Source organism: Macaca thibetana, chromosome 2 (genome assembly GCF_024542745.1).
Source record: "Macaca thibetana thibetana isolate TM-01 chromosome 2, ASM2454274v1, whole genome shotgun sequence".
NCBI classification, from domain to species: Eukaryota; Metazoa; Chordata; class Mammalia; order Primates; family Cercopithecidae; genus Macaca; species Macaca thibetana.
Window position 1 is genome coordinate 53,412,552 of NC_065579.1, and position 22,616 is coordinate 53,435,167.

General features: G+C 40.5%; 1 protein-coding gene across 1 annotated transcript in view; it reads right to left on the minus strand.

The window, feature by feature from the left end:
* Nucleotides 1-7,017: 7,017 nt before the first annotated feature.
* Nucleotides 7,018-22,616, minus strand: part of MINDY4B (MINDY family member 4B) — a 35,295-nt gene continuing 19,696 nt past the window's right edge. The window contains exons 8-12 of the mRNA XM_050779778.1: nucleotides 21,971-22,041; nucleotides 20,306-20,378; nucleotides 19,500-19,661; nucleotides 9,777-9,957; nucleotides 7,018-7,826 (exon numbers count right to left, since the gene is read on the minus strand). Coding sequence (XP_050635735.1) covers nucleotides 7,684-7,826; nucleotides 9,777-9,957; nucleotides 19,500-19,661; nucleotides 20,306-20,378; nucleotides 21,971-22,041 — 630 coding nt within the window. The 3' untranslated portion in view covers nucleotides 7,018-7,683. The remainder of the gene's footprint in view (nucleotides 7,827-9,776; nucleotides 9,958-19,499; nucleotides 19,662-20,305; nucleotides 20,379-21,970; nucleotides 22,042-22,616) is intronic.

A 22,616-nucleotide genomic window follows, 5' to 3' on the forward strand; every position in this document is an offset into this window, starting at 1 on the left:
TGCTCCTAAAAAATTTGCAAATCCACTGGGTGAGATAACTGAGGAACAAGAAGAAGAAACACCAGAATGTGATTTTTCCCAGAATGAAGTCTATTTTTCTTATTTACCTGTCCTGTAACATATTTTAATGACAGCTTCCCAATACTTAAAGGCTTTTCTGATATGATTGGTGGTGATAGTAACTACTGTGAGTTTTTTGATATTATATTATAAAATATGATTTAATACTTTTCATAATACATTGAATCAAGATATTTCAAATGACTAATGCATGGGGAAGATCCATTCAGAGTGTAAGATACACCAATGGATTTTAATGAAACAGATTTGAAAAGCTCACTAATACAGTTTCAGGTTCTACTTTGCGACTAACCCTTAAAACATTACCCCTTGTAGAGTTTTGGTGTAGTATCAAAAAGAATAGCCACAAAGCTATTAAAATTCCTCCTCCCTTTTTCAACTAAATATATATGTGAAGTCAACTTTTCTTCATATATTTCAGGCTAAACAATGTATCACAACAGATTGAATGCAGAGGCAGATATGAGAATACAGCTGTCTCATATTAAGCTGGCCATTAAACAAATGTACAGAAATGTAAAATAATGCCACTCTTTTTACTATTTTTTTCCTTGGAAAATATAATTGTTTTCCATAAAATACTATTTTAGGTAAATATATAATAGGTTTTATTGTCATTTTAAATAAATACTTAATTTTTTCAGTTTTAATTTCTAATAGGATAAATATTAACAGGTGTGACCCAGATAAACCAAAGTGCTTTGGGGTCCTTAATTTTTAGGTGCATAAAAGGGTCCTGAGATAAAGAAGTTTGAGAACCCCTAGACTAGTGGATAGTTAGGTATTTAACACATAAGCATACAAATAAAGATAAACCTGGGTGTTTTAGTCCATTTTCATACTACTGTGAAGAAATACCTGAGTCTGAGTAATTTATAAAGAAAAAGGTAAAATGGATTCAGTTACACATGGTGGGGAGGCCTCACAATCATGGCATAAGGCCAAGGAGGAGAAATGACACGTCTTATGTGGTGGCGGCAGGCAAAAGAGCGTATACAGAAGAAGTGCCCTTTATAAAACCATCAGATTGGCTGGGTGTGGTGGCTCATGCCTGTAATCCCAGCACTTTGGGAGGCCGAGGCAGGTGGATCACCTGAGATCGGGAGTTCAAGACCAGCCTGACCAACATGGAGAAACCCCGTCTTTACTAAAAATACAAAATTAGCTGGGTGTGGTGGCGCATACCTGTAATCCCAGCTACTCAGGAGGCTGAGGCAGGAGAATTGCTTGAACCCAGGAGGCAGAGGTTGCGTTGAGCCAAGATCGTGCCTTTGCACTCCAGCCTGGGAAACAAGTGAAACTCCATCTCAAAAAACCAACAAACAAAAAACCCATCAGATCTTGTGAGACTTATTCACTACTATCACGAGAATAGCATAGGAAAACCCACCCCCATGATTCAATTACCTCCTGCCGGGTCCCTCCCACAACACGTGGGGATTATGGGAGCTATAATTCAAGATGAGATTTGGGTAGGGACACAGCCAAACCATATCACTCAATGAGTGATATAAAGGAAAAGAACAAGGTGCTGAGAGAGATGAACCAGGAGACCTAATTTAGATGGTGGATGGTGTCAGAGATGGTGCTACTGAAGAAGTGGTTTTTAAGCTGATCTGAAGGAGGAGATGGGGGTAAAGATTGTTGTGGGCAGTGGGAACAGCAGGAAAAAGTCTCTGAAGTGGGGGCAAGCTTGGTTTGGGTGGAACATGGCGGTGAGAGGAGAGTGGCAGGAGATGAAGCTGGGCTAAACCTTGCAGGCTCTTGTAAATCATGTGAAGATTTTGGCATTTTTGTCCTAAGTGCATAGAAATGATCATAATATGAATCACTCTAATATACTTCATCAGGCTTGAATTTTTTAAAGATAAAATAATCAGGATTGAATTTTTTTTTTTAAAAAAAGATAATTGATTGCTGTGTGGTGCTGTGTGGAAAAGGGACTGGAAGGGGACAAGAGAGAAGGTGAGGACAGCAGTCAGACGGCTATTGTAATAGTCCAGGTGAGAGATAGTGGTACCTGTATCATGGAGACAGCAGTGCAAATGGACCTATTTCAGAGCTATTAATACCACTTACAGGTTTTGCTGCTGCATTGGAGTGGAAGAGGGGATGACTCCTAGGGTCAGAGCAATCCTACATACTATGCTTAGTGATACCAATCCCAAGTATCACCAAAACTAAATACCCATTACATCAATTTGTATAAATATTTTAGGTTTGTAGGCGTGTGTGCCTACATATATGCATGTGATTAAATTGCCCACGTTTACTTTTATAATTATGCGGTTATGAAATTGAAAAAGTCACTCTCATAGCACCACCTTGTGGACAGTAATAAAAAATGTGTGTGTGGCGGGTGTGTGTGTGTGTGTGTGTGTGTGTGTGTGTGTGTGTTGTTGGATTCAATCACTAGGAGAAAACAATACAAGTTCTCCAGAAAGTTTACCAGTTATCAGCCACCCTAAGTCCTTCTTGGAAGGAGAGGGGATAGAAATACATTCAGAAGAGTTAAAGTTAAACTGACTATCCTGGAAATAACAGGTTAAATTCATTCAAACTAGATCCTCTCTGGTTGATTTTAACATTAAGAGTCATTGACTAAAGGTATCTTTTATTCAGATAGCCCCTGACAACCCATAATAATACTTTTTGTTTTTATGCCAAAATATGTTTTTTCAGTGCATTTGCCACTTATCTTCATGAGATTAGGGGCAGCATTTTTTGTATAATATCAAGCCTGATGGAAATGAATTTATGTTAATTCCTCATTTAAGTTCCGAACTCACCTAGAATTGCATCCTCTAAGACTGGGCTTTTCTTTTCTTTCTCTTTTTTTTTTTCTTTTTTTTTTTTTTTTTGAGATGGAGTCTCACTCTGTCACCCAGGCTGGAGTGCAGTGGCACGATCTGGGCTCACTGCAAGCTTTGCCTCCCGGGTTCAAGCAATTCTCTGCCTCAGCCTCCTGAGTAGCTGGGAATACAGGGGCCCGCTACCACGCCTGGCTAATTTTTGAATTTTTAGCAGAGACGGGGTTTCACCATCTTGGCCAGGCTGGTCTTGAACTCCTGACCTCATGATCCACCCGCCTTGGTCTCCCAAAGTGCTGGGATTACAGGTGTGAGCCACCACACCCGGCCCTTCCTTCCCTTTTTTTTTTTTTTTTTTTTTTTTTTTTTTTTGAGACTGGGCTTTTCTTGCCGCCGTCTTGAATCTGATTTGGTTTTCTTTTCTCTGTTGCGCTTTCTTTTTTGCTGGCGTCATTTTCCTTACACTTTAGCTCATCATTGTATCCTGTTCTATTGCTCTGGGCTTCTCAGGAGACCTCTTTTCTTAACAAGACTGGCTTCTCCAGGTGTTAGAAAGTGTCTCTACATGTGAAACAGATCCCTCTCTTAATTTCCCAAACAAAGCACAGGGAATATCAGGCTAGAATGTTTAACATTTTAATTTAAACACAAAGGAATTACAATGCAGGAAAACCTAAAATTTTACTTCTGATCGTGTCTCTGCTTTGAGAAGCCCCTTGGACTTCTGACAACTAGCAGTTCTCTGCCACTTGGTTGTTTTTTCCTAAATGTTGGTCCAGGCCCTGTGCAAAGCCCCCAGCTCTGGCTGGGGCATTGGGGTGGGGAGAGCCTTTCTTCCCTCTCCTTAGGCCTACTCCTTCCTGCTCCCACGATGATTGACAGAGGAAATGCCTGCCCTCATGTACAGGGCATGGTTTCTAGACACAGTTCAATTCTCATTTTTCTCCTCTGTCTCTGGCTGTTTCTTCTGAGCCTGCTTTCCAGGCTCGTCACACTCTGCCTGACTGCTGACACAGGAATTCCTCAGGGTTCAGCATCAGGCCCAGCTATCTTCTTGCTTCATACTCTCCTTGGGCAGTCTTACCCCAGGCCACCCTGTTACTTACCCTTAGTGACTCCCAGGTGTATTTATTTCTCTGGTCCAAACCTCTCCATTGATTTCCAGATCCTTATTTCTGATCCATTAGTCTACCTTTCCACTTGAATGTTTCATGTCTAAGATTAGACATGTGATTTCTTACCCTCAAAATCTGGTGTGCTTTCAGTGTTTCCAAGTTCTGTGAAGGTACAACCTTCCATCCAGTTACCAAATCAGAAACCTAGAAGTCATCCTTGATTCTTCTTTCTTTCTTCCTCATCTCCCTCCCCATGCAACCTATTTCAGCCTTCTTCATTTTACCTACCAAGGGGTATCTCCTGAGAGACCCACTTCAGTCTACTTTAATTGCCTCCACTCTATTCTGACCATCTCTTGTCCACACCACTGTTACAGCTGCCTAACTAGTCTCCGCATGCACTTGGGGCTCTCTCCAATCTATGTTCTACTTTGAGGCATGTGTTCAAAATGCAGATCTTACCAGGCCACTTAAAACCTTTCCAAGGTTTCTCACACCTCATAGTCTACACTGCCTTGCAGTGGCCCCACCTTTTGCTCCAGCTGCTTCACAACCGGTCTCCAGCCCTACAGGCTTTTCTATTCCTCAGGCACATTCACTACAGGGCTTCACATCTGCTCACCCCTCTTCCTTTTACCCTGTTACCTCTATGCAGTCTTCTTACCTCAGCTAACCACCTCTTCCTCAGAGGTGACTGTTCCTTTTCTTTCAGTTCTTTATTATAAGATTGACACGCCCAAAATGTCTTCGCTCAGTTTTCAAGTTTATCTTTATTAAAGTGCCTTTTGATTAATTGCCATCTCCTAAGAAGAGCCTAAGCTTCATAAGAAAAGAGGGGGTGCCACATCTGATTTTGGTCACTGTGCTGATTTTCCCCAGCATCCAGCATAGTGCCTTGCACATAGCGCATGTTAAACAACATTGAATGGCCAGGCACGGTAGCTTATGCCTGTAATCCCAGCACTTTGAGAGGCCGAGTGGGTGGATCACTTGAGGTCATGAGTTAAAGACCAGCCTAGCCAACATGGCGAAACCCCATTTCTACCAAAAATTACAAAAAAGTTAGCCGGCGTGGTGGCACACACCTGTAGTCCCAGCTACTTGGGAGGCTGAGGCACAAGAATCGCTTGAATCTGGGAAGTGGAGGTTGCAGTGAGCCAAGATCATATCACTGCACTCCAGCCTGGGCAACAGAGCGAGACTCCGTCTCAAAAAAAAAAAAAAAATAAAAATAAAAATAAAATAAAATAAAAAACATTGAATGAATGAATGAATGATTATGTTTCTAAGGCCCTGACAAGGGAATTACAACCATCAACAGAAAATGCAGGCCCAGGTGTGGCTGAAGAGTGCCTACAACCTGGACAGCTCAAGACCAGTCTCAGCCAGTTGCTATTCATGGTTCCTTCCACAGTGTGAAGTGAAGGGAATCTCAGGCCTCCCCGACCCTGGCCTGCTCCTACCAGTCTTGTGACATTGGTGAGAATGTTCTTGGAGAAATGATTCACACATCTTGTCTAAGAGCAAACAATAATTCGGGGGAATGTTCCAGTCTAACTTGATATTTGAAAAAGGAAAATAGTGGCCATCTCCTCAAGGGTTCATTCCCACTAACGACATAGTCAGTTTAGATGACTATTCAGAAAAATTAATATCCCCATCTTCAAGCAAACAGCTTTCTTCCGCTTTATATTTGAGAAGCTGAAAAAACAAAGTCATTTTGCTCAAAACAGAAAGTTTAAACGTGAACTAATGGCTCTGAGAAACTTCTAGTTATTTTTAAATAACATGTCTCCACTCTGAAGAAAAAAATCAAGTATTACTGGGTACCCTCTTTATAAGATAAAATAAAAACTTATTTTCACTGAACATTGACATACAAAGTAATTAATAGTTTATATATCAAAAGTATACTTTTACATCTAAAACATAGGTACTTAATCTTTCCTCCATTATTTTACTTATTTATAGATTTGTTCCAGGAATAATTTAACCCAAATTATAGCACCATATAAAATATGGCAAACTAACATAAATTATAAACAAATTAAAAATTCAAAGGAGGAATAAGGGAAGGAACATAAAATGGATACAAGGAAGAGGTCAATTTAAAAAATGGCTTTTGTAAGAACCAATACACTACCCAACAGTCATCCTGCTTTTCTTCCTTCTACAAAACCCTGATTTTGTTCTAATATCAAGTGCCCTGTGCTCAGACTCGGAGGATGAACCATGATTGATCTGAGTCATGGATCCCCTAGCTAGACAGTTCTTGTTAAAAGGAATATCTTTATTGTTTGCGACTTTTAGTGAGATCTCGTACTTGCAGCTGAGCGGTTCCTTACTAATGCACTTGGTACGTTTTTTAATCCGGCTCTAACAGTCAACTCCAAAAGAGACATTCAGTAAGAAACAATGTAGTGTCCATAAAACAAAAAACAGGCCCACACCGCACGAAAAGCGCAATATAAGTAAGATTAAGACCATGTAAGACCAGAGTCTGTAGGGATCCACTTATTTGTCTGGTGTATTTAAAATCCCCAATGAAGACACCAATGATAAAGATATTATAATCTGCAATCCAAGCCAAATTGCCTTTCTTTTCTGACATAATTTATTATTCACCTTGAAGTTTCATTTTCTACCTGGTCCTTAAGTTAAAACATTATTCTTTGAGCCAAATGCAAATGCATTTAATCAATTAATTTGAATGAATGCACAAAGATTGTTCTTTGGAAACTAACCTTTGGATTGTGAATACAGAGCCCTACATCTGTGAGGTGGCAGATTAGTGGGGTGGGTGGCGGTGTCTACATTATTCTCGTGTACTTCTTTTAGAAGGAATATGTGTTTACTCTGTGTATCTCTTCAGAAAGAACATAGGCATTTAACAGGACAGGGAAAGAGTATATTCTAAAAAGGATTATTTTCCCCTTTCAATAATGACACAAGAGATTTTATTTTTATATATAATTTTATGTAGAAATCGGAATTTTTCTCAGTTTGTCTATTTGTGTATTTATATCCAGTGTTGAAGAAAAGAAACAAACATACTGCTAATAAAAAGAATGTCTCCTTGTGGCTACTGAAACCCACATGTCAACTGCTATAGCTGCCAGTCTACCAGGAATAGCCCCTGCTTCAAACCCCAAGAAGCCCATTTACTATTTTAATGACAAGAACTTGCTCATGTGGGCATATGAACTGTAGCCTTGGAAAGGAATGCTGTCCATACCAGGAAGTCCTTGAGAAGGCTTGAGTTCTTGCCATAACTAAAAATCCGATGATTCATTACCAATGACTTCATCCCCAAATGAAAGCTAGCAGCCTGCTTCCATAATCCTCATGGAGAATTATACCAAGAAAAGACAACTTTGGAAAAACATTCAAGAGAGAGGCTTCATTTTCTCTTTTGAATGAAAGAAAGGAACCAGTCTCTGTGACTACAGAGGCACCACCATGTAGGCCCTGGTGTAGGGGCCTGTATTTCTCCTACAACGCTCACAGCTAGGGATTTACCAGATACTTTAAAAATGAAAAAAACTGCTAATGGTATTTTTTTTTGTGTGGGGCTCATAAATGAGAAATATAGAAATGAATGGTCTCCCCCCACATTAGGCTTTTGCATCCCAGCAGTTCTGACACTTCAGACTTCATTGCATGGCCTAGTTTTCCCTTTAGAAAAAAGGAATGGTCCCATTCCAGTTGATGGTGGCCTCGCTCCACTTGGTTCTGATTGCCATCTCCACTGGTGAAAACCGCCGTCTTGGTCCATGTTTCTCTTCCTGTTGGTCTCTTTCCCAATGATGGGAGTGAGTATCTGAAGAAGGAACAGCCAGCATTTAGACCCAAGCCTATGAACACCATTCCAGAGGAAGCCACTAAAGAAGGACAGAAGGGTGGTTGGGCAGGAGTCAGGCTCATCAAGCTCAGCAAGCTGTGCTCCTACAACTGGTTAAGCAGAGGGGGATTCAAACAGGTGGTGTGTTGAAATGCCCCAGACCGAATGAGTCAGTGGTAACCTGGGTTGTTGTGCATAACTGTTGATAAGCTGTGTAATATACCTTCTGGAACCATGATGTGACACCTAGAACCAGGTATAGATTACTAAATATTGTCAGAAAAAAAAAAAAGAAAAAAGAGGCCAGGCATGGTGGCTCACACCTGTGGTCCCAGCACTTTGGGAGGCCGAGGCGGGTGGATCATCTGAGGTCAGGAGTTCAAGACCAGCCTGGCCAGCATGGTGAAACTCTGTCGCTACTAAAAATACAAAATATTAGCTGGGTGTGGTGGCAGGTGCCTGTAATCCTAGCTACTTGGGAGGCTGAAGCACAAGAATCACTTGAACCCGGGAGGTGGAAGTTGCAGTGAGCCAGATTGCACCACTGCACTCCAGCCTGGGCGACAGAGTGAGACTCCATCTCCAAACAACCAACCGACCCCACTTCTCAATGCTTCTCAGAATACATTTGCATTTTTGGATGGAGGGCAAGGCATTCTAGTGGGGTAGGCAAGAACTGGGTTTGGGGCTTGAGTTTATCTCATATTAGCCAGGTGACATTTAAGATGGTACTTAGCATCTATTGCTAAACTTCATTTATTCAATTAGTAGTTACTTGTTGGGCACCATAATTTCCACTTCATAAAAATAGAAATCCTAGTACTTACCTCATGTGGCTATGGGAATATTATGGGTTAATGCCTGTGAGGTTTTCAACACAATGCCCAGGACAGAAAGCAGATGATTCTTGTGAGCTAATGAAAAATGTTGCTTTATGCAAAGAAGGAAGTTGAGGTAGAAACAACAATATATTTTAAGGAACATATTGTCAATGTTATACTAAATTAAATGGGTTAATATGTATTTCTCATAATTAAAGAAAGAGAATTAGGAACTGCACAGATAAAATAGTCACTAGATGCTTTTCCACACGTAATAATGGAAGATTATTTAACACCAGGCTTGTGGTGCAAAGTCAGATACAGTAATGCTTCATAAATGCAGCTAAGGCTATGGATACAAACTCCCAGTTTGTCTAGTGTTAATACCTCGTCCAGAGGTCAATGTTTAAAGACATTTTAAGGTTAGTCTTTTCGCCTCAGGAGTTTGTCACTGAAATGACCTGTTTGGTTGTCTGCTTCTCCGGTTGGATTGGAACCTCTCTAAAGGTTTGTGGAAGTTTTTGGAATAAAAGAAACCAGTCTGTGTGACTACAGAGGAGCCACCATGCAGACCTGTGCCATATTCATCATTGTTTTCCCAGTGTCTAGCCCCGTGCCTGGCACACAGTAGGACCTCAAAAATGCCTTTTGCGCTCATTTAAACAGAAATGTACTATCAGTTTGGTTACTTATGTCACTGGATGATTATCTGATGTTTGGTCGTGAGATAGCATCAGCCAATTCTCCCCTGGGTTTTCCCAATTATTTCCTCAGGTATTAAATACCTCATGCTCCAAGGTCAAAGGCCCTGGAGAATGGTTTTTAGAAATTTGGCTCCATACCTTTTGTTTTTCTCTTACCTAAAAGTTGTGGGTTCCTCTGTGCTATTTCTAACCCTCCTTCTCCTAGGTAAAGCAAGTTTAGAATTCCCACATTGCAATGCTTGGGTTTAGGGCCATGGGATTCATGTGTGAGCTTCATTTCAGAACCTGAGCCTAAGCACTTTCCTGCAGAGCTAGCATGAATATCCACAAAGTTGTGGAACATCGGCAGCCGCATCTCTTTGAGCACATTAAAGTCCACAACACTTGGAGTCTGAAATGCTCACCTATTGTAAGATGCACAAGCTTTTTCTGTGAGGACCGGCCACTGTAAAAGTACAGATCAAAGAGACGCTCCATTTTCCAGTCTGATAAGAGCTGCCTGTTTGTGCAAAAAAGGATGCTGTAATTTCCATTGATGTTGCACAGCCAAATAGGTAATTTGGGAGTCTTCAGCATGCTGCCCACCTGGAAGGAGGAAGGGGAATGCAGATAAACATATAGATTTTGAAACATTGTGACACATGCCAATACCTGATCGTGACCAAAAAGGAGCTCTGAGGTTTCTTGTTGCACTTGTCGCTGTGCAAGGCACTGTACATAGAGTAAGATTTCAAACGAAGGCTTCATCATGAATAAATTTGCATTTATGAATGATCTGGTATAGTGATGCTGCCATTTTTATCTTAATGGATTATATTAAAAATTTTTTTGGTGACCTCATAGAGGAGGTGAAACAACTTCAGTTTGGTTTTGAGGCGAGGTAAAGAATAAATAGATAAACTAAAATAGGAATGTAGTGGTAGAATAAGAGAACTCTAATTCTCTTATTCTAGAGACTAGCATGTCTGCTGCCATTCCCAAGATAAGGCAATAATTCATTCAGCAGGTGGTGGTAAGACTTCTGGCAACATCAACTATTTAGAATATAGAAAAAAGGATATTGAAGATATATCAAATAGCTTCTGGAAAATGAGGGAAACACATACACACATCACACATATACACATATATCTACAGGTTAACATGTAGATCAATTGTGAAGATGTTCCTAGACAGCAGCTTGTTATGTGTTTTTTTCTAAGTACCTGTCAATCAATTTAGCCTTGATTTTTTTTTTTTTTTTTAAGACAGGATCTTGCTTTGTCACCCAGGGTATAATGCAGTGATGTGATCTTGGCTTACTGCAGCCTTGACCTCCTGGGCTCAAGTGATCCTCCCACCTCAGCCCCTGGGACTACAGGTGGACACCATCATGCCTGACAAATTTTTGTATTTTTTGTAGAGACAGCATCTTGCCATGTTGCCCAGGCTGGTCTCAAACTCCTGGACACAAGCAATCTACTTGCCTTGGCCTCCCAAATATTGGAATTACTGTACCTGGCCTGGCCTTGAATTCTTATAGCTAGTGAATGAGATTTGCAAAAACCAGCCCTGCGGGGTAGGAGCGGGGAAGGGGATGTAGTAAAAGGGCAGCGGTCTTGCACACTTCTAGTGCGTTTCTATCAGTGATAACCATCAGTTTGTTTATACAGGTAGGGAAGCACATATTTTTAAAAGCTTTCCATCAAAATTTATTGAAACAATTTTTAAAATTTGTTAAAAGTTATTTCAACCTAAAGAGATAAACATGAGTGACATGGATAAACCCATGATTTCCATGTGACGCCAAGGAGAATTCCTGGGCCCCTTAGCTTGGCCTTTCTTCCTGTAACTGAAAGCACCAGTGTTGCCATTCTATTTCTTTTCTTCTCAGTCCTCAGAGTTGTACTGTTTGTTCAGGAACAAATTCTGTTTTGTGGAAATCCAGCTTTGAAAAATTATCACGTGCTTTATCAACCCAAGTATTAAAGGCTAATAACTTGACATTTTGATTTCTCAATAATTCTATTCAAATCTCTTTGTTTCCTTGAGTTTAAATTCTTCAGCTGTGGGTGAATGGGTGAATCAGAAATGCTTTTGTCTGTAAGTGTTTCACTTTTAGCTACCACAGAAAATTTACATTGCTGTGCTGAAAAGAAATGACCTCAGCTGGTAGTTTACAAAAGGGTGGAAACCTAGCACCCAATCAGGACATGTTCATAATGGGTGCAGGATTTACTCATCTGCATAGTGGGTACAGGGTTTGCTGGAGTTAGCTCCTCCGGGCTGAATATATTGTGGGCATTTCACATACCAAACACGGGGCGAGTCTGCCCACCAGCTACATCAGAAATAAAACAGTGAAGATGTGCCATTGAAGCAGTAGCATATGTTTTAGTTCCAGATATCCACCACCAATTTCCAAATAACTTTGTAACTATTCATTAGTTATAAAATAAGCACTTTCTTTCTTAGGCCTTCTTGCTATGGGACCCTTCTGTATTAAGCTTATATGTAATCAAAATATGTTATACAGGAAGTTATGGAATTATCAAGTTTGAAAAACTTGAATGAAACTAGGAGATTGAGAGCTGTTTGTAGCAAAGGTACTTCCAATGGAACTTCAAGTGGACATTCTGGTCAGTTTGAATCTAATGATACTCCCTATAAATTAGTCTGGGTAGGTGTAATAGAATATACACATAAATGATATTGTTTCACAGAATATTTGTAATGTAGATGAAATTCACCTGGCACTCAGATAAACTTACTCTGCTGGGTGCTGACTGACACACTACTGTTATTTTATGCAGCAGTACAACAGTTTTCTTTCCTGAGCTCAAAGCTACTCAAGATTTTGTTCTAGTAGGAAGAAAATGAAGTAGTCAAAATGCAACCACCTTCAACCCCACAAAGTGACCTTACAGAGCTCTCACAGTGAGCAAGCAGAACCTCGCTTGCCCTGAGAGATTCTGATGAAACGGGAAATGTCATGCATGACTGTTGCTGCACTTTGAGTATTAAGAGGCAAGCCTTAAGATTACAGTTGAGAACACATCTGGTTTAAAGTGAGTCCTGCAAAAAACAAAACAAAGCACCTTCCAACTGAATCCAGACAGACATTACATCCCCCTTTCTTCTTGGCACACCATATAAGCAGTTTGACTGGCATTTTTCGCTTTAAGCATTTGTATTGCTTTGGGATAAAAACAGTTTACCAGCTACTCCCCAAAAGCAGGATTCTAAATATGTTTTATTGGTGAGATTCCATCAATGCTGAATTTGTGCATGTTGCTTCATGTTGCCATGGTAAAAAGGAAATTAAATTGTGATACAGTGGTGCTATAAATAAAATACCTTTCTCCTTAAGTTCACTCATTGTGTAATAAGCCCAGTATTTTCAGCATTAATGCAGCAATCAAGCTTTTCATAACATATATCATTTAAACCAATGTAAAATTACAAGGACAGCAAGGAGGATGGACAAATTCTACATATCAGAGTGCAAGAATTGAGTCCATGTAATTCTTTTTTTGAATGCCGTCTAGAACAATGGGGTTTAGAACATGCCTTTGCATAATGAGCATGATATTGCAAGTCCCAAGGCCCCAGGCTGGTAATCTGAACAGGAGAAAGGTGTTTGAAACGTTGTGCTTTCTTCGCTGATTCCTGGTGACAATTCCTGTGCATAACTGTTAATGGTCTGGCTCTCATCTCTGCCACCTGGAATACAGACTTGATGTAACTTCTCTCACTGAGTTTGCAGGTATGTTGTAAAGACAAATTAGTTCATGTTTGCAGGGCGCTATCTCAGTGACTTAGTGGCAGAGTGCAGTGCATACCGCTTCACTGGGTACTTCTATGGTTGGATTTCTTCCTATCAGACTCTCTAAAGGGAAAAAGTAAAGGGGGAAGAAGGTATGACTGGGATAGTGGTGCGTGCTGCCAGGGCTGCCGTAGGAGTAATTCTGGCAAGACCTAAATGGCTTCAGTCCCTGAAAAATCAGAGTGGATTTTTCTTCTCAGTGGCAGGTGTGAAGATAATGTGAACCTCCCAAGGCTTTCCAGATGGTGTTAGACTCAAACTGCTTTATGTTCTCACTTAGGTATTGGAACCTCACACTCAAATCTGTACCTTCAAATAGAAAAGTGACAGGGAGTCTTCAAAATACTGCCTCATCTTATGGTAGCTGGCTGTGTTCTGCAGGAACCATCAGTCTGGTGGGCTCTGGGGGGCTTGTCATGTCATCTAATGAGAATACCATCTTTTTTTTAAAAGTCTCACCCACTGGGCTGTGACATTGGGACTGAAAGACACGTGTTTTTGCAATCTCTGCAATTTTATCACAGAGTAATAAGAGATTGACTTAGGGAAGACGGAGGCAGCATTACAGGATGGGTTTCACCTTGACAGCAGAATCTACCTGTCAGGCAGCACGTTGGTTTTCTTCTGAACTAAGAAATCTTTCTGATATTAGGTTTTTATTATCAGTACATAAAAATAACCTTCAGATTTGTTGCACCTACCATAGGCAGGAGCTACTAAATATCCACAAAGCACTTATATACCTAGTTGGCATTTTCACGGGTCTCCTACAGAATCAGAAGGGAAAGGTAGTGGCTGCAGGGGTCTTCAGTCCAGTCATACTTAGAGCACTGTCCCAGAAGCACATCATGTTCTTTCTTGAATAAACTTCTGTTCTGCACTGTGTTTCAGTTCTATGCCAGGATGTTGTGAAATATTAGACTTCTGGGGATAATGCAGTCAAATGGTCTTCTGGTTAGTATGTCTCTGAGCACCCACTGGGCTTGGTCTCCTGGGGTTGAGGATTTCCATACACCTGACAAGTGAGATGTGCCAAACCAGGAGGTAAAGTGGGGGCAGTTCACCATCAACACAAACTCACAACCACTCTAACCTAGAAGTCAGTGGATTGAGTTCCAGCTTGTTGAGCACAACTGTCATGCTGTGATCTGCTACCATTTAAATGTTACCAACATGAGTATACCTATAACAGATATTATAAACCATATAATATATCTATATATAGATATAATAGATGATAAAAGTACTGATGATAGAGTATAATTCCAAGATCTGGCATTTCTATATTTACCTTTTTATCAGAAAATAAGCAAAGATGATAATGGCAGGCAGCATGGTCCAGTGGACAGAATGTGATCATTGAATGTAGATAGAACTCAGTTCATATCCCTGGCTCTGACACTTGCCTAGCTGCTAGCTTTGGGTAAGTCCCCATTCCTCAACCTGGCCTTTCTTATCTCCAAAATGAATGACCAAGCAGTAGACTTTGAGCTTAAAGTAATACTGATTACAACTTGGAGTGGAAGTGGGGATTCAATAAATAAATGAAATGACCCCTAAAGGGCCAGGTACACAATAGGTGCTATATGCACAAGGTTATAAATAAGCTATTAGCACAATGAATAAATAAGCTTCATATCTACTTGAATATAAATATACTTAAGTATATAAGTATAAATAAACTTGACTATAAATATACTTCATACATATTTCCTGTATAATGAGCTGATATAAAAAGCATCTGCAGGTAAAATCATCTTGATATGTATGTTTCTAACATATTCATACATGCCAGGAGTTCAAGTAAGAAAACTAACTGCCAGCCTGTATTCGCTCTTTAATACCTTTTTTTTTTTAAAACCAAACTTCAAGTGCATGATAGAGACAACATAATAAACATCCTCAGGGTTTCAAGCCATTAGTGTACAATTTCAGGCAATTTTCACTGAGGGCAGGATTCACAGGTATCTCTCTGGGGAGAGAACACCGAGTCCAAGAAAGAAGGATGAAAAGCCACATTAGTCACTTTTCAAAAAGATGGAAGCATTATAGATCTAATTTCTATGTAGATTTTAAAGCTAGCCTGGGCAGTTTCCATCCTTTGCCCTACTTCCAATTTGTGAGCAGGCATTTGGGTGGCGGTCCTGTGGTCTGGTATGTTTTGCCCTCTTCCCAGCAGGAAAGCCCTTCTTTTTTTACCTTACACTGTGGCCTCTTGACTGACTGTAAGTTCCTGGCAAAAATCCACTTTATCATTGGTGGATATTTTAGGCTTTGCAGGTAATTTTCTTTAGAGCATGATTTAGCAGTTCTATTGGTCTGAACAGACTTGTGTAGAAAGAAATGTGATCCAGAAAAAACAGCAGTGCTGGATCCCTGTGAATTCTTGACTCTCTGTGATGGCATATTCTCTGATATAGTCCCTTTTCTCACAACAACTTAGTAGCTATTTCACAAACACCTGTTTAATTTTAATTTAAGATAAAGCCTGCAACTTGTTTCCAAAGCCTTGCAAATGTTAAAAAGGAACCGAAAGCTGTCGACCTTTCTAATACTGATGGAAAGAAGATATACTCTTTCTTGTAAGTTCAGTTGAAATAGCTAGTTGGCCAATTCTGCACACCATGGATTTAATCAGCTAAGCCTAAAGAGATTTTTTTCTCCTTCCTCTAAAGCAGAGGTTCTCAACTAGGGTCAATTTTGCTCCCCAGGGGGGGCATTTTGAAATGTCTGGAGACATTTTTATTGCCACACTGGGGCCAGTGCTGCTGGTATCTAGTGGGCAGAGGCCAGGAATGCTGCTCAATAGCCTGCAGTGGACAGGACAGCCCTCCACAACAAACAATTAACCACGTCAAAATTTCAGTACTGCAGAGGTTGAGAAGCCCTGCTTTGCAACAGAGGTTTCTAATCCTGGTTGCGCTTTAGAATCATCTATGGGCTTTCAAAACTCCAGTTGCCCAGATGCTTCCTAGACCAAATGAAGCAGTCTTTGGGCAGTGTTGGCTATGTAATTTGTGGAGCCCAGTGCAAAATGAGAATGTGGGGGCCCTCGTTCCAACATTGACAATTTCAAGACAGTGACACCAGACACTAGAGCATTAAACAAAGTGTGGGGCCTTCCAAGTGTGGGGCCCTGTTTGACTACACATGCTTATAAAGCTGATAATATTCTGGGGGATGACCTGGGCATTGCTAGTTGTAAAAGATCTCCAGGTGACTTCAATGTGCAATCAGGGTTGACATCACTGCTCTCTAGCATTTATTGCCTGTATCCTTCCTGTAGCCATCAGTGTATGTATGGTCAAGTATGGCTCATCTTTGTATCTGGACACAGAGCCTCACAATTAGTATTCAATTAGCATTTAGCTGTGCTGAACGAACATAGCTGAATAAAACACTATAACATTATGCCTTGTTATCTTCTATTATAAAGTCTTATATGTCTATAGAATATTCTGGCCTTCCAGTGAGCTTCAACATCCATGATTTCCTCTGCTCTTCACATCAGTCCTTGATCTGATCAGGTTGCAGGGCAGGTGCTTGTGGAGTGAATGCACCTGTGTTGTAGGTGAGGAAAGAGGCTCAGAGAGGGTAAAACTGGTGCAAGTCACACACCTGTGAATGGCATGGCAAGGCCTCCAGCCAAGCCTGCTGATTTCCAGGCCAGGGTTATTTTGCACATGCTACAGGAACTTCCTCACCTTTATGCCAGGTTCCCGTGTGTGTGTGTGTGTGTGTGTGTGTGTATGGGTGCGCGTATGCTCATTGGTGGCATGTGGCATGAAAGTGAATGGCACAAGGATACTTCTACACAAGCAGACTTGTGTAGGAGAAGAAGTGGATGGCACAAAAACCAAATGTTTAATTAAATATGGTTGAATTAATCAGCACATTTTTTTTTAAATCAGCACATCAAGCCCATGGCTTCTATTACTGCTGCAGAAAAGGTTAGAACCACATTTTAAGTGAGTTGATTGAAAGAAAAACATTAAGCAAATAATAGCAGGGGTAGCACAGAGACATGAAAAACCTTCTGAATTACCTACTCAAATGACTGAAATATGAGAAATGCTATTTTAAATCTTTCTAGTTTATAGTGAGGATCTAGTGAAATAATCTTATGAAAGAGCTTTTGTAATAATAGACAAAACACTAAAATCATTATTGCATTTTTGTGTCACCACCACTTGGACTTGTTTCCAGCATATCACCCCATTTTCAAACCAAGTCTTGGCATATTACTGGGTCCTTAGAGTTATAGAATGTTAGACTATGGACACCAAGTGACCACACGTGGTTGAAAGAAAAGAAAAATATGTAAAATGAAATCTATAAATCCTCTATTTCTGGCTTAGTTTTACTCTTCGTTATATGAGTCAGATTTTAAGATGAAGTCCCAAATTATCTGAAAAAAGTGATTAGGAGCTTTACAGCAATAATCAATTCTCTGTCCAGGGTGTATTCAAAGTATAGTCTTTCGCATCCACACAATAGAACTCTTTGCAGCCTCTAAATATAATGAGAGGTCAGGTAGTGGCTCATGCCTGTAATCCCAGCACTTTGGGAGGCCAAGGTGGATAGGTAACTTGAGGTCAGGAGTTTGAGACCAGCCTAGCCAAAATGGCGAAAATCCTGTCTCTACTAAAAATACAAAACTTAGCTGGCTATGGTGGTGTGCATCTGTAATCCCAGCTCCTTGTGAGGCTGAGGCAGGAGAATCGCTTGAACCCGGGAGGCGGAGGTTGCAGTGAGCTGAAATGGCACCACTGCTCTCCAGCCTGGGTGACAGAGCAAACTCTGTCTCAAAAATAGAGGGTCATATACTCATATTTGTTATTAAATGAGATATTTGTGTTAAATGAGAAAAGCAGGTTTCAGAAGAGTAGAATAAGACACATTGATGTGGCCGGGCACAGTGCCTCACACCTGTAATCCCACCAATTTGGGAGGCTGAGGCAGGAGAATCGCTTAAACGCAGGAGTTCAAGACCAGCCTGGGCAACACAGTGAGACCCCTGTCTCTATTTAAAAAAAAAAAGACACATTGATATGAAAAAGAAAAAAAGTATTTCTGAAAAATGTTCCTGAAAAGATTGATCCCTGGGTAACGAAGTTTGTTTTACTTCTTTTACTTTTACCTTGTCTATCACTTCACATTTTTCTATGATGAACAAAGAATACAAACTCAAGGAATAATACACAGATTTTTAAAGCACACTTGTACACAAAATATGCCAATTCTGCTATAGTCAGACACTATTTTTTGATGGCATCAGACATATGTATGTGTTGCAAGATGCTGATTTCATGAATAACATAGTAGCTGGAGACAATAGTAGAAAGAGGGACAGATGAAGCCTTATATACATGAAAGGTATTTTGAGCGGGAACCAGGAGAGCTGGAGGACAGGACAGATGCTGAGCAGCGAGGCCTTGTTTGCTGCTGGTATTTGGGAGAGGTGGTTGGGAGGCTTGTGGGGGTTTACATCCTCCATCAAATTGAATGACATCCGAACTGGTTTCAAGGTCATTCCAGAAAAGTGTTGTTACAGAATCTGCCTCATCTTCCCTGGGTTTTAGGATGAAATTTTTGTGAAATATCACAGAAGCAGCTTTGATTTGTGGTTTGGGGTGGGTATATTTGCTTTGTCACTCTTCTTCTGTTTGTTTTTGCAGAATCACATCTTACTTAATTCCCTGGTTGTGCTTTTCAACAGGACATTTTACTTTCTGGTTGTCAGAAGTTATAAATCCCCTGAGCTGGAAAGCTTTTTGACAGGAGCTTCAAATGTAGGGGCCCCCTTTTTTTTCCAGTGGTTTTTTTTTAAGCTTTGAGCAATATGTAGGCTGTGTGCATTCATTTGCATAAATGAAGGATTGGGAGGACACCCATCAACTGCTAACAGTATTTATTTCTGCGAAGGGGGTGTGTAGCTGCATGGGGATGACAGGACTTTTCCTTTATCTATGTGTGTATATAAACAGATATATATATATATATGTGTGTGTGTATATATATATGTTTGTCAACCTCATTAAATGGGGTATCTGTATATTTCAAATATTGCTTTAAAATGTATGTATTTTATTACCTTTTTTATATACATAAAAATATGTAAAATAAAATATGAAGCAAGTAGACTGGGATATTTCCATCTGTGGAAATTTCCCTGAATGTCTGTATGTGGTGGGAGGGAGGTACACAGGCAGACAGTCAGGGAGAAAGTAGGCTCAGGTTTGAATTGCCTGAATACACAGACTTCTAAACTGTTAAAATATTGACGTTCTGGTTGTGTGGTTGAGGCCTGGAACACACTTGCCTGTGAGAGTCTGTCATCTTCCAAGGCATCCTTACCCCACCGCAAATAGCCGACGTCACTGCGGGTCAAGACTCCATGTAGTGTTTCCTGAGACCTTCCTTTCTCACAGCCGTTGAAGACACTGGGACTTGCTCTTCCAGTTAAGATCATGTTCAGAACTGCCTAGAGAGCATATTTTACAGATATTTACGTTTTAGGTAGCAATGAAACAATGACTTAATATTTTCTCTTAAAAATCATTAAAAATTACTATTTTAGTGAAAAGAATGAAATCACATGATACATGTTTCAGGAAAAATATGTCCTCAATATTTGGTAGAGTTAAAACAATCATTTATTAGCTTTTTTTCTTAAACTTTACCCCATGACTCCCTCTGTACCCCACTCTCATCTTAATACCCTTCCTCCCTTCATAGATCTTTTAAATGTTGTTTTCCATGGTTGTGATTTAAGAAGCATGAAGCTAAGATGTTTTTATAGCACTTTTTTTTCAGTTATTAGGGATTCCTGGTGGGTCTTGTCAAGATATTTTCTGCTGTTGCTAGGATCTCAGAGATGAAGGGCTCTCGGAGGTAAACTAGGGAGGACTGTTATGAAAATTGGATGGTAGATTTTGACGCAACCCAGGGTAGTGTCTTCATACTCTTTCAAAGATAACTGGATTGCTCTTTACTTAAGGAGAGAATATATTTAATTAGAAAACAAGACTAATTCAGACTGTTTTTCTTTTTTTCTTTTTCAAACTCTGCATGTGGCATTCAACTAATTCAGATTCTACAATAGAAAGGCAGAGTCTTCCAGCTCACCTGCCTGCACAGGAAGCCTCCAGCATTTGGTTGTAGCAGCTGAGTAGTGGTGCCATCTAGGTCCATTTGAAGCCTGAAGAATGGGAGAAGCCATTGGCATCCAGTCAGAGACAATGATTGCACCGGGAGCCTGTAGCTTCTTTCCCCCCAAAACAAAAAGCAGCAGTAACGCGGGCTCTCCTAGTCACTGTTTCTCACTTGCACTTTTCCATTTCTCACAGGGAAAGCCTCTAGGACTGGGGTTGCAGAGGTGGATGCAGTTGGGGGAAGTGAGTAATAAGTGGTAAGAGAGAAGGTGCAGATATCTCAAATGTTAGAATCCCTGTGTGTGTGCTCTGGGTGGATGCTGGGCTCAGTAGAGCAGCTCTTTGTTCTATGTGACAAGGAATGCACTTGGCTCAGGGTGGTGACACATGACCACACCAGAGGGTGCTGGTTCAAGGCAGATATCAACAGATTGTCCAAATGGAAAACACCACTGTGGCCATTTCTTGGCTGCAGAAGGGCAGCTTCCACTGTTATGTCAGGGGCCATGGTCTCACCCTTGACAATATAAGGTCACGGTGGAATGTGGCTCCTGCTGTCACTTAGTGGAGAGTTGCTGCGTACTAGTATGTGAACTGTATGTGTTCTTGAACAAACCTATTCATGGAACTGGAGATTATGTCCTTCTGTGAATGAGACTTAAAGACTTGGGTCAAGCATGGTGAGTACCATCGTGGCATGAGATACAACTCAAGATAATGCTTCTCAAAGGGTGGTATGATTTTAGGTGGTATAGACTTGAACATTTTAGAATTTTAATAATGATGTATTTATTTTAATACATTTACCTTTAGCCTGGTACATGATTTAAAGGACATTAACATTTAGGAAGAGGTTGATATTTAAATGTGTATTTTTTTTTTAATATTAAGCGAATGATAACATACACCATAAAAATGTGATGGTGGTATATAAAAGACAAGCTTCAGGACCACTGCTGCAGGACTTGTAATTCTTCCCTCCTGAGAGTCCTCTATTTCTGACTCTCCAGAAGTTACCTTTCTTTCAAGGTTCAGAAGCAAGTCCATTTCTTTCCTGAAGCCTTCCCTGACCACCCTGTCAGCAGAGGGCCCTTTCTCCTCTGGAGCCCACAGAGACTCATTCTTTTTACATCTCATTTGGCACATCAGGTACCTCCTGGGACTTGCCCAGCATCTCCGTGTACACCCCAGTCTTTCCCAACCTGGACTCTGCAGGAGGGCAGTGATGTATCTTCTCTTCTTTGTGCCTTCCATGGTGCCAAGAACAGAACTTTGCAGATCATAGAGACAAAATACATATTTGAGGATATACCTTACTGTGGATCTAAATAATAAAATATATTTATTTATGAAACTTGTACAAATAAGCTTTGGTGTTGTCCACCCATATTTACAGCCACAAGAAGGAGGAACCTACTAGGGTACTATAAGAACAGATTCAAACTTGACTGACGACATCCACTTGCCCAATAAGATGGCCAAACCAACTATAGGAAAGGACATGTCAACAAAAGAGAATCTACTAGAAAAAAACATTGCATTCATGTTTCCAATATGGAGATTTTTCAACACAAGATTACATTGTTTATGTGATCCCAATCCTATAGAAAATACCTGTGCAAACATCTGTAGAATTTACCTTTCAAATGTTCTGGAGAAGATCAGGCTGTACAGAAACAGGATGACACCATGGCTTCCTTCCCCTCTGAACTGTTTGGAAAACAAAAGAAAAGTATGTTGGTCTAAAAGCAACACAGACACGTATATTTGTGGGTATGACTTCAAGGATTTACAGGCTGACAGAATTTCCTTCCCCCTGGCTGCCGAAAGGATTGAGCGCCTCTGCCTCCCTAAGTCTTCCTCCTCTCAAATTTATTCTCTTTCCCTGCTTCATGCCTGTCAATGGCACTGTCATTCTCTTGGCCCTCACCTTATCTTTTTGTCCTGCACTTCTACTATATGATTCTCTTCCAACCTTGGCCAAGGTGTAGTATATCCTTTCTAGCCCACTTCACTGCTGCTCTTTGCTGCCCTTGGCTGCTGTCTCCTTATCCAGCCTCTTCTCTCCTCATGTCCTTCTCATTGCACCATTAAACTGAGGGGGAGCAGAGAGGCTTTGTAGAACTTGCTTTGGAGTTATACACCTTGGTTCTACTGCTTTCTAACTCCTACTTACTAACTTCTTTGAGTTTCAATCTAATCTACAATCACAGATAAAAAGAACCTTTCTCCAGGTTTATTGCAAAAGTTAAATGATGTAATTAATTATTTGAACCTTCCTTGGT